The sequence below is a fragment of the Halichoeres trimaculatus genome, unplaced genomic scaffold (genome assembly GCF_033239565.1).
Source record: "Halichoeres trimaculatus isolate MK-OKI-2021-1 unplaced genomic scaffold, fHalTri1.1 fHalTri1_scaffold_9, whole genome shotgun sequence".
NCBI classification, from domain to species: domain Eukaryota; kingdom Metazoa; phylum Chordata; class Actinopteri; order Labriformes; family Labridae; genus Halichoeres; species Halichoeres trimaculatus.
In genome coordinates this window covers 7,133,877-7,146,044 of record NW_027437188.1, presented here as the reverse complement: position 1 = coordinate 7,146,044, position 12,168 = coordinate 7,133,877, and the positions used below count along the sequence as shown (strand labels likewise).

General features: G+C 41.8%; 1 protein-coding gene across 1 annotated transcript; it reads left to right on the top strand.

Annotated features, from left to right (window-relative positions):
* Window positions 1-880: 880 nt before the first annotated feature.
* Window positions 881-11,455, top strand: tmem25 (transmembrane protein 25). Its single transcript, XM_074678792.1, has 9 exons — window positions 881-1,300; window positions 2,012-2,132; window positions 4,893-5,237; window positions 5,325-5,615; window positions 5,705-5,836; window positions 5,920-5,953; window positions 7,555-7,664; window positions 10,610-10,696; window positions 10,804-11,455. Exons 2-9 carry the CDS (start codon window positions 2,054-2,056, stop codon window positions 10,875-10,877), a joined length of 1,152 nt encoding a protein of 383 aa, XP_074534893.1. The 5' UTR covers window positions 881-1,300; window positions 2,012-2,053; the 3' UTR covers window positions 10,878-11,455.
* Window positions 11,456-12,168: the final 713 nt, after the last annotated feature.

Sequence of the window (12,168 nt, the reverse complement as noted above, 5' to 3'; positions counted from 1 at the left end):
ACAAAGTTACTGTGTGAGTTCTTTATTTTGTCAGTGATGACTCTTTCTTTAAAGAGCTTGACAAATGAAGCAGGATGAGCCACTAAGGCTGAGGACCAATCAATCACTCTTGAAGGACGAAGAGGTTTAAAGGGCTGTAAATACGAAACCTGTGTCATCGCCTTTCAAGGCAGTGACATTTCCTGACCTTTTGAAAACATTGTTCCACAGACGATTGAAGATGAAGGAAAAGGATTTGCAGTATCTGTGAGATGAGTAGTTTTTGGCCTTCAGGATGATTCATGTTTTCCAGGCAGAGTATAAACTCTTGAACAGTTTCCTACCGGGTTTTGTCTTCAAAACAATAACAGGAGTTTTCATCTCAAGGGAAATGGCATAAACATCCAAATTACTGTATGTCCCTGAAAGTCATATTTCACTGGAACACCAGGATTAAAGCTTAGATAACAACTACATCCTTTGATGTGTTTCTATGTCAGAGTTTGGGCTGCAGTGCTCGGCATGCTGCTGCTCAGGTCTGAACAGCTGCACTGCAGAGGCTCTCCAGTCTTAAGTAATTGAGCTCAGACTGTGTGAGCCATGAAGGATCTCTCTTTATGAACCAGGGCTTACTTTAATAAACCTGTCCAGGAGGATTGAGGAGAGAAAAGACATCTGTTTATCCTTTCAGTTGACAGTTAACACTCTATTCACCACAGCTCTGTCTTCAACCACCCAGCAGATCATCAAACATTGATGTTGAGCATCCAGTTCCTTCCATTGTGTTTGAGCCTGTGAATCCTCCTCCTCTCTCCCATTTGGCTCTTTTTGCTTCTGTCACGACTCTGCGCCCACTGCTTTCCCTTTTCCCTTTCTCTCTGCATCCTCTGCTCCTTTCCCTTTCTCCCTGCCTTTATTCTCTCCTCCTCTCCCTCCATCCTCTCAGCATCTCTGCTCCTTTTCTCTCCTCCTCTCCCTTCCTCACCCTCTCCTCCTCCCATCCCACTCTCTCCTCTCTGGAGTGGCGGCAGCGTGACTGCCTGCGTCAGCCAGCCTTGCCAGCTAGTGAACGCTGCTACTGGAGCTGCCGTACCCTGCAGAGAGCCCTGTGTGTGAATGTGTGCATGTGTGAGAGTGTGTGTGTGTGTGTGTGTGTGTGTAATTCTATGAGTGTACGCAGATGGGAAAGCAACTGAGTCAGGGAGGGCTGCCTCTCATCTCTCCGCTGTTATCACCATCCTTCACTCTCCCTCCTCTCCTCCTCTGCTGCCATGGAGCTCCAGCAGGCTGAATCACAGCAGCGTCTGCAGAAAGGGCTGAGGTAATACTGAACGCGTTGTGGAGGGCTTTCTTTCTCTATCTAGGTGCACACATCTGCACTGAAATGCCTGCATGCAGCCTCTGGGTAGACATACAGTGTAATGTTTAACCCTTAACTGCCTCATCATCACATTTCTCTGCATGTCAGTGCAATCCCAGCATGCTCAGCCAAAAAGGCGACGAGCTGAACACCTTGTGTCATGTGTGCAATTGTGAAAAGAATTTCCGAGGTTGTTTTGTGAAGTGTAGGATTGCAAGTGTTTCCTTCATGGCTCAGTTCCTGCTTTTTTTCTTTCCTCGTCCGGGTTTCTCACACAGATCACGTGACCCAAATAGCAAAGCAAGCACAAGACATTACTCATTCTCTGCACTTACTGTGTGTGCCTGTGCACAAACAATTCAAGCAGGCCTGTGAATGTTTAGTATTGTAGTGGTGGGCTAAGTGGTGCAAATCAAAGCTGCACAGATAGTGAATCATTGTGAAAGTGAGAGGAATGTCACTGTTTGAGCTGATCAGAGGCTCTGTCTCCCTCAATAGGCATGGATTAAAATCTGAAAATGAAATTAAAGTTTTTTAACATAGAGATCCACTAATCCCACCAGGGTCTTTTTTGTAGAACAATAGAGATCCTATTGAATTTTACTCATGGATCATACACAGTGTAAATAAACAGCATTGTAGGTCAGTTCTCTGCTTGTTGTTTCTTCTCAGGAGGTAGATGTGTGTGTCCCTGTGGTGCTCCGTTGGGCCAGTATGGAGCGTGGGTGTCTGAGACGATGGGCATCAGGCTCTGCTGTTGTGTTTCTACACACTCTGGCCCTATCCTGGACAGGTAAGTCACACATTATTCTGCTGTAGTACACATGAGCTGTCTCTGTTTGCACTGCTGGAATTCCTCCAGAACTGTACTTAAGGTTATCACACTGCACCTACTTCAATGAGAATGTTGGACGTGAACCATAAATATGGCTGATGCCTTATCACATTCAAGCAAGCCTGACGAAAACAAACTTGACTTTAGAAAAAACATCCTTTTAAAGGGAAATACAGACTGAATGCTAGAGAATAACCCTGTAAAATGCATGGAGAGCTCTTTAAAGTAGCACAACACATACTTGTGCTTCTAAAGGAGCAATCAGTAAAGAAACCCACCCACAAGTGCCTGTACTTATGAGTTTCCTATCTCCAAGTGCCTTAATTGGTTCCTAAAACCAAAGTCTGAAGCAGAAACAGCCAGAATATCACTGGAGTTATCAAGTAGGCACCTCCTGTCAGTGATGTTTTGTTAAGTTAGGCCAGCGACACCTCAGAAAGGCGTATCAGTTAGCTGTGGTGTCCCAGAGAGACCTCCTTGCCTCTTCATGCCAGCGCTCGCCATCCATCATGTCCATCGGCAGAACACCCCAATTAACCCAACCCAGTCAGCGTCATCACATCTAACGGACCCAGGCTCGCTTTTATGAGAGCTCCACGTAGTCACAGCACTGACACCAATGCTACCTTTGACCGCCCCCAACCACCAAACCCAGCAAAGAGAGGAAGAGTCAGTAAAAAAAAAGTTAGAAAGAAGACATGGAAGATAGAGCTAGGACCAGGAGGTGGTCAAGCCTCCAATTTATCCCCGCCAGACTTGGCTATTCCTACAGCAATTTCATAGGCTAAAATCCATAGACTGTGTAATGAATGGATGTAGTGTCCAGGGCTTAACATTAACACCGGCCAACCGGCCAAATGCGGGTGGATTTCGGCAGTGGTCCCGGCTTGCTGGTAACACAGCCACTCCCACTGGCCACTTTGGCGGGTTGAATTTTATGTACACGTTTAATTGTAGTTTTCTCAAACGGCATCTGAAATAATAAGCCAACTGCAATATAAGACCACGACACTACAACTCCCATGAGTACTGCCTGCATAAAGCGTTTGCTCATTATTGGTCCATTCGTGCAAGACTTTGCGACGTCACTGCTGACAGGGGTCAGGTCAGACTCTGGTGAAAAGATTTAGCCACAACACCCCGACAGTGTCTCTTGCTGAGTTTTTATCCGTTAAATTAATCCCTTTACCATTTTATTATAAGCAATAACAAACTACTATTTTAATTACTATGTCTTAATAGACTGCATATTTTCATATGAAAGGAGCACAATGTTACACACAACTTTATCAGAGCTGAATACCTGATTAAGGATCTGTGGATTTTAACATTGATGTAGTCTTGTTTTGAGTGTGCATAGGGGTCATTCACATTTAAAGAGGTTGTAAATCTGTTTTAAGTAAACTTAAGCATGTCATCATCAGCTTTAATCATATTGAACTTAATTATCCAACAACAAATTTTGACCAGTGAAAATACTGAGTGGCTAGTAACTCTGGGATACCACTGGCCACAGTGGCTGGTGAGCAAAAAAGTTAATGTCAAGCCCTGGTAATGTCCCTCCCTGTCTATTTCTGAAACAGATTTTTGAAGCAAATCAACTTGCTGGGGCCAAATTGGAAACAGGGCGGGCTTGGAGCCTTCACACCAACAGCTATAGGGTGACCGTCAGTCATGTGAGCTGAGCTGTGCCTCTAATTGGATCTTAATATCTTCTTAACTGCTGAGTTAGACAAAAAAATCACCTTCCTGTGCAGTGTACTGATAGGGAAATCAGCTTTTCAGATGGGAGACATTTTTTGTACCAGGCTGTAAATATGTTTATTCTACTGTGAAAACGCTATTTCTGGCTTGATGTGTATGAGACTTCCGGTACTTCCAGAGCAAGCATCAAGCAACAGCAGATTTTAGCACATTGTCTCTTATTTTTAGACTGGAGGTTGCCACTTGCTGTAAATCAAAACCTCTGAATATCCGTAACACTCTGCCCCTCCAGATTCACTTGCCATCTTGTCAGCATCAAATAAGTGGTTTGACATTTTGTCAAATTAGCTTTTCCAATATTAATTACTTGAGAGGATTTATATCAGATATTAGTCTTGAACATCAAGCTACAACAAGTTAGCTTAGCTGAGCATAAAGACTGAAATCTGCTTTGTTCATCCATCTGCAACTTACTTGACTGGATCATTAAATAAAGCTTTAAAATTCAATGGTGAGATTCATTAGAAAATGATGTGTGTGTGTGTGTGTGTGTGTGGGGGGGGGTTAATAAAGACAGGGTAGATAGCTCAACACTATTGCTGCCAAGACATAACCTAGCACAATGTAGCAGATGCAACTCCGAACAAAAACTGTGCATTTATCTTAAATCAGTGTTTATTTAATTCAAACAAACAAACCTAATATAAAGCTGTGATCTATTAAGTTTTGAGTTTAGGAATTCATGATTTAAAGGCTGAGTTGGTCTGTCTATGATAAGCTAGGCTAATGAGCTGGTCCTGCAGGGCTAAACTAGCCAGCTGCTAGCTTTAGCTTCATGCTTTACTACTTTTGTGTATCTCTAGAAAAAAAAAAAAAAAAACTTTGTTCATTTTGCAGCTGCAGTTGCTCAACAAAAATCAGTGTACACTGTAGCTCAGAATACACTCTGCTTCCTTTCACTCCAGGTCAGATTAAGTTTGATTGCATTCATTTGTACTCCCACTCTGTTTACAGGTGCCATCGAGCCCGCCCCCAAAATTAACGGGTGGCACCGGGCAGCGTTGACACTGCAGGAGAACATGACACACCGCTTCAGCTGCCAATCAGATGGCTGGGACCCACACTCCCCTGCCCTGCTCACTTGGTACCTGGATGGGGAGCAGCAGAAAGCGCCATCGCCCAAACGTGGGCGCCTGGTGATGTCATCAAAGGAAACTCCTGAGGTCACAAGACGGGGCAACAAACAAAACAGCACCTTCTCTCTGCACGCCAGGAAGTGGCACAGGGAGCTGGTGTGTGTGGCATCCAACCCGAAGACAGGAGAGAGCTACAACGCCACAATCACCCTCAACGTCCAGTGTGAGTCTGCGTGAGGAGCGAGAGACAGTAAAGGTCGTTTGATTACAAAGTGCAGAGTCATTCCTCCTGTGCTCTTCTGTGTTCCAGTTCAGCCAGAGATCCTCAGGGTGAATGCACACTACGGGGAAACCTCAGACCCTGGCCTCACCCTGGTCCTCTTCGCCTTGGTGCAGTCCAACCCTCCTGCCACCCTCACCTTCGTGGACCAGTCTGGCCAGCCGGTTGCCAACACCTCAGACTTTCTCATTCTGGACTCGCGAAACTACCCCTGGTTGACCAATCACTCGCTGAGGGTCATGCTCAGTAGCTTATCAGGAAACATCTCGCTGAATGCCAGTAACAGCGTGGGGACAGTGCAGAGCAACCTCACACTGGCAGGTCAGGGACGGTCCATCAGCTGTATTTCCAAAGTGGGGGTCAGATTATTCCTTTAACACTCTCCTCCTCCTCCTCCTCTTCCTCTCCAGAGTTCCTGCAGTCTCGCGTGGAGGTGCCCATGCTGGGAATAGTGACTGGTGGAGCCATGGCCTTCATGGCCCTCCTCATCCTCAGTCTCATAGTTCTCTGCCTCATGCAAAAAAACAAGACCAAGTCCATTGGTGAGAAATCAGAGTGACTGTAGCATGATGTGTTATATGTTACATTTAACAGGAAAATAACATCTTTGTGAATTATGTTTCAGATGAGCCTGTGGAAATTCTGATGACCAAGAAAAGGTAAATGAAGACCTCTGCTTTTAGAATTCTTTTTTTTTTTTTTTTTTACACAAAACTATGATGGAGATAAAGCATTACCAGTAGCAAGTAATACTGAAGGAGAAAATAATGTAGATATATATTTATTATATATATATTATTTGACCAAGCACTGATCCAACCCCGAACTGAGCAGAAGTTACCTATAAACCAGGGGTCCTCAAACTTATTCCCGTCTGGGCCAAACAACTTTTCCCTTCTCTGACGAGGGGCCAGGGTCAGTTAGCAAAAAAAAGTGTGACAATCACAGAGGTGTCCAAACGTAAATATTTATTGTTTCCCGGAAAGCCACTCATAACCAAATATTAATAACCCTTTCTGGAATCTTGACAGGAAAAAAAATCAGAATATAAATAATAACACTGTTAATGACATATATAACACTATTTATGAAATAAATAACAATTAAATGACCCTTTTCAGGTTTTTTATTGAAAAAAGACCATGAAATATTAACTTTCCAGTAGACTCCACTGTTTGCAGCTCTCTCTCATTAACTTCACTGTGAAAACCAGAAAGCAAGCAGGCTAAGAAACCAAACTAAGTGATACAACAGCTACCAGCACAGTACATATCACTAACAGTATGTTTTTTTTTTTTTTTTTTTTTTTTTTTTTCAAGGGAGGGGTTTCAGATAGGGCACAAACTGCAGAAAGGTAGAGTAAAAAGATATAATTTATGCTCGCGTAAGTCTCGATCATGGGGCCAGGCTAAAAAAAAAACACATAATGCGCCTCTGGTTTTGCTCAGGGGGCCGGGCAAAATGTGTAAGCGGGCCGTATCCGGCCCCCGGGCCGTAGTTTGGGGACCACTGCTATAAACTATAAAAGTGACCTTCCATGATTAGGCCTCCGTAAAGGTGATATAAAGAGAAGGTCTAATGATAGTGTGGTAGATATTTTGCTCCTTCTCTACTGACTCAGGATACAACAGTAACTCATGTGTTTACTATAAATATAAAGCTAGAGGTTGGTGGCTGGCTGGCTTAGCGTAGCATAAAGACTGCAAACAGATTAAACCACCAAAAACATGTTCATGCTGAGTTTTAATCCTCCATCTAGAAACATATGTATTGTCATGATGCCAATGAAAACTTATAAGAAAAGACAAAAAAGCAGAGACAAAAAAGTGTAAGGAGGTTGGATTGATAGTCTCTGGTTAGCTTTCGGTAGCATTGCAGAAGAACTTAGTCCTTCTGATTCCAGTCTCTGAACTTTACTAACCAACTGCCTGTAGCTTCATTCTCATCCTCAGCAGCTAAAGTAAACACTGTTGATAAAAAAACAGATACCTACAAAATAAACTTTTCTTCCAAAATTGCTACTTTGATGGTGAAATATATAATTTTGGGTTAAGTTTTGAGTATCAGAGAAGTGCTACCTCTGCTTTACTGATAAAACACTGACACCAAGTCGAGGTCTTATCAATCTCAGCATCTCAAGTCATCAGGGAGGAAAACAGTGATGGAAGCATTTTTGTTTCTCATGAATTCTTTATGTCCACGCTGCAGACCAACAGCTCCTCTGATCCAGGTTTGATACCTCTCCTCTGTCTCTCTGCAGTGACTCTGCCGTTCTGAAGGTGGAGAAAACAGATAAGATCCACATCCCCAGAGAGAACATGTCTCTGCCTTCAAACATGCAGCTCAACGACCTCAGCACCTTGAGAAAAGGTAAGAATGACCTGACACATCCACACTTTACACTGTGGTGTTGAAATGACTGATTTTTATCTCTGAATAAAAAAGGCAGTCTATACACATCACTCAACTCAGTGTTTCATATTTTTTCCACAAGCAATACTCAGCTCTGTAGGTTGGCAAACATGGAGCCCAGTATAAGAACTCAACGCATGCATAATTAAAATAAATAAAGAATTAAAATGCAGCATTAGACAGTATTTATATTAGGGCTGAATCGCAGCCTTTATCAGTGTGTGCCAGGCACTGATGGGGACAAAGTCATTGTGTCTCAGTGGTTTGTGGTACATGTTTTTGCCCCCTAGTGGGCTGTTCTGGCTATGCATTCTGTTAGAGGAGATACACTGGCCCTAAACAAATTCCAGGAGCACTGAACTCTGTGAACAAATCAGGGCGGAGGATCGCCTATAGCATAATTGTGCAAAATAAATACTCATACAAGTAATTTTGAAAATGAAAACACTTTGCTTTCCTGTATTTCAAAGTCACTGAACATCTATATGGCACAAATACTCGGCCTGTGTCTTTTAAGACATTTAGTGCAATATAACCTGAACAACATGTGACACAGCATGCTCCTATGAAACCAAAATAGTGCATGTTCCATCCTTTTAAAATGAGGAATAGTAATAAAACTGGAAAACTGCTTTAGATTTTTTCCCTTATAAATGACTTCTGTATTTACAATAATTTACAAAGACTATATTCTTACAAAACTGCGACTTTCTGCCTATATTAGACATACTTATGTAGAATCAGTTTCTGTAAAAAATGACACATGTTCTCAACTATTTTGAACTTTCTCTTGTCAGAGTGTCACTGTCTTATACACTCCATCCCAGCCATGACCCTGCACCCTTTCACTCTAGTCATGGACTTCACGATTTGAGCTAACATGACTAGAGCCACCCTACTCCCAATGTAACACAGTGTTAATTTGTGGTCAGGAGAGGAAGTGCAACAATAAATAAAAAAATAAATAAGAAATTCAGGCTGCTTGCAGTGGATAAATAATCATGTAAATTAAAAAAAGTATATATTATAAAAATTCAAACATGGGCAGCGGGCCATAAAAAAATCACTGGCGGGCCAACTTTGGCCCATGGGCCCCAAATTGGACAGTCCTGCTCTAATGGATTTCACTGACATGAGGCTCATGTTTCTGTGAGACTGATGAAGGCTTAAAATGGAGAAACGGGAAAGATAACATAACATTTAACTGTTCAGAGCTCATTTAACTGTACCAAATCTTCAGCCTCATGTGAAATTGTCCAAAAAAAGAAGAAAAAAATTATTTTGCATATTCAACCATTGTTATCATTACTTTTATTTGTAATATTATATACTTATGATTTCTAGATTTTTATTTTTTACACACACACACACACACACACACACACACACACACACACATATATATATATATATATATATATATATATATATATATATATTATTGAATTTTGCAGTCATGCTATGAGGTGAATAAAACAGAAAGATTCCTGAATGTAAATCCTCTGCAGATATTTGACAGCATGCACAGTTAGTTAGTTAGTTTAGTTTATTTGACCCCGTAGGGAAATTAGGGTGTGGCAGGGATCACAGATATTTGGCAACAAAATCAGCTGAAAAACATGAAAAAACAATGCTTTCACAAAGGGAAGAGAAAAAAAAGCAAAAGCAAAGGAAGCAATGTGGTTATGGAGAGGCAGGCTGGTCTAGACCGGCTAGACCAATTTTAACTGTTCCTTATTGTTCATTTAAAAATGTAATCGCTTGTGGAACGAAGGAAAACTGGACAGGGAACTTTACTGAGGAGCAACAATAACACTAACAGAGATTAGCCACATTATAGCATAGTTATTATGATTTTTTTGTTTCATTTTTCTCAGCCATAAATATCCACAGCTTGCTTTGTTTAAGTTTGTTGATGGGCAGCACAACGACTGAATTTCATTGTGTTTTAGAATCAAACTGTAACATATCTTTGGTAAATAACGTACAAGTCCCTCAAGACAATCTGCAAATAAACAGACTGTTGAAAAGGGAAAATTCTAATGTTGAAGAGTTTGTGTGAGCTCAGCTCTTAGCCCTTGAACACTGAGCCACTGTCAGCTGAGCTGCCCTGTTTCTAGTTTGCCTAATGTGTCGGCCTCTCACCTATGAGAAAATCCAACTACTCAAGCCAGCCTTTACGCCCCACATCAGTGGTCATGATATTTTTTGGGTTATTTTTTTTTATCAAGAATATTGATCTTACAGGGCCAAGTCTTGATTGTATATTGGATCTGCACCCATAGCCATTTTCTTCGTTGCGATCAGTAAATTCATGCATACACATTCAGTTACTAATGACTCTTTGGGATCATTTTGGCAGAGTATCTTGCCTATAGACAAGTCTTCATCCTCAGTTTAGCTTTAGCGTTTAACTAGCTTCTGCAGTGGCGTGCACAGACTTTTAAATGGCAAGGGCAAAAAGAAAGGATGCAGATACAGCGCTCCCTCGCCACTAAAAAGGGCGCTGAGTTCAACGCATTATCAAGGGCAGGTTATCATGTTTTAACCAGCCACAAGGGGGCAGTTTAGCGTTTGTTTCCCGCCCAAGAGCAGTTTACTGCGTTTCTTCAAACAGGAGGGCACTGAAGCACATGTTTTGGCTCCCAAGTGGGCAACTTAGCGCAAGTTTTTCAACAATCAGGCCACGAAGGGGGGCAACTGTCCCCCTTCCTGGCCCCTGTGCACACCCCTGATCTCTTGGCTGTAGGTTTATGCTTCGGTTAAAGAAACCTTTGTGGTATTTTTCCACCATATTTAACTTACACTAAGAAAAAAATGAATGCTGAACTCTTCTCTAAAATTCACATTGTCTCCTTTACATTTTGTCGTGTCCTCCCCCTTTCTTGAATCACTCTTTGTAGCCCGCGAGGTGGCCCAGCAGAACAGTGTGGGAGAAAAGAGAGAAGAAGAGGAGGAGGAAGATCTGTCTTTAGCCTACGCTGCCAGAGGTGAGGGAAATGCACTCTGATACTGATCCATTTTTTTATTATTATTATTTATAATTCTGATCTGTGTGTCGTGTTTCTGATGAATGCTTCTCCCTGATGATTTGCAGGATTTGCCAGATACCCCATGGTGGGTTACATCTACAAGGTGAACAGCACAAGCAGTGAGGAGATCTGGCTCTGACTGGCCTCAGTGATACACAGAAACATGCACATGAACTGTTAATGCATGCAAAAAATACAACAGTGCTGCTGTCCAAGAGGGAACACAAACCAACTGCCAACCAGTCGATCAGCCAATCATCAGTCTTCAGGAAAACAAGGAATCAAAAACTACAACATCCAGAACTACAAACTATCGTAAATGTCTTCTTCATAAATCATGAAAACATCAGTGTTTCTGTCTCTCTGGATTAAGTGCTCTGATCAATACACTGCTGATGTGTTGTCCTAAAAATCCAAAGTATAAAAATGCTTCAATCTTTTATCTTTGACATCTTTTCCCTCCTGTAACCACGCGCTCATGGTGTCCTCCTCCCCGCTGCATTACTGGAATGCATTAAATGTTCTATGCTTACACCAGAATATGCAAGGTGATGTACTGTATGTGAGATTTAACAGTTAAACCGAGCAGTAACGTCCAAATAAGATGGAGTATAAGTATAGATATATGAACATGTAACATGTCATGTAATGTATATTTGTATGCATATGTATATGTGTATAAAAGAGGCTGTCTAATAAAAATAATATTGAAATTGTATGAAGTGATAGAAGGAGTTGGTGCAGTTTTCTTTGCACACACCAGATGGCGCTCTAAGTGCATTATGAACAATATACGAAGAGGATAGAGAGGTTTTATGTTTTATATAAGGTTATTGAGTTTATGAGTCTTTATGTGTGTAAAAGCAATTTTGTGCACAGTTAAGAAAATGTAACTTGTCACAATAACAGATGCACACAAGTAGTGCTCTTCACAATGTTCGAGGAGTGTTTAAGGAGTGTGTGTCTGTGTGTGTATGCCAGGTGTCGTCTCTAGGTCACAGGTTTTTGTGGCTTTCTCTCAAACAGGAAGTAGAGTTGTGTTATGGGAGCATCTCCACGCTCGCTCTTCTTCTGCTGCAGTTTCTGCGCCGAGGGAACAGAGAATATTAATTTGTCGCACACAACGGGGAGAAACATTTACAACACGCTGGGGGATTGAAATATTAATGTGAACTCTCACAGTTGTGTTTATGCCTATTTGTTTTATGAGATAGAGCTGCTCTGCGCATCTCCCAAAGCAACAATAGAGCAAGTAGTAATTATTTCAGCTAATACTCAGCTGAAATATAAATCTGGTTCAGATGCAGATTTCTCTTCACTGATGTCTGCTGATGGCTCTGGGGAAATGTGAAAGCTGCTCAGACAAGATAAATGACAGCGCTGCATCATCACAAGTGTGCATTTGTGTGAAGGTGTCTCAGTCATGATAC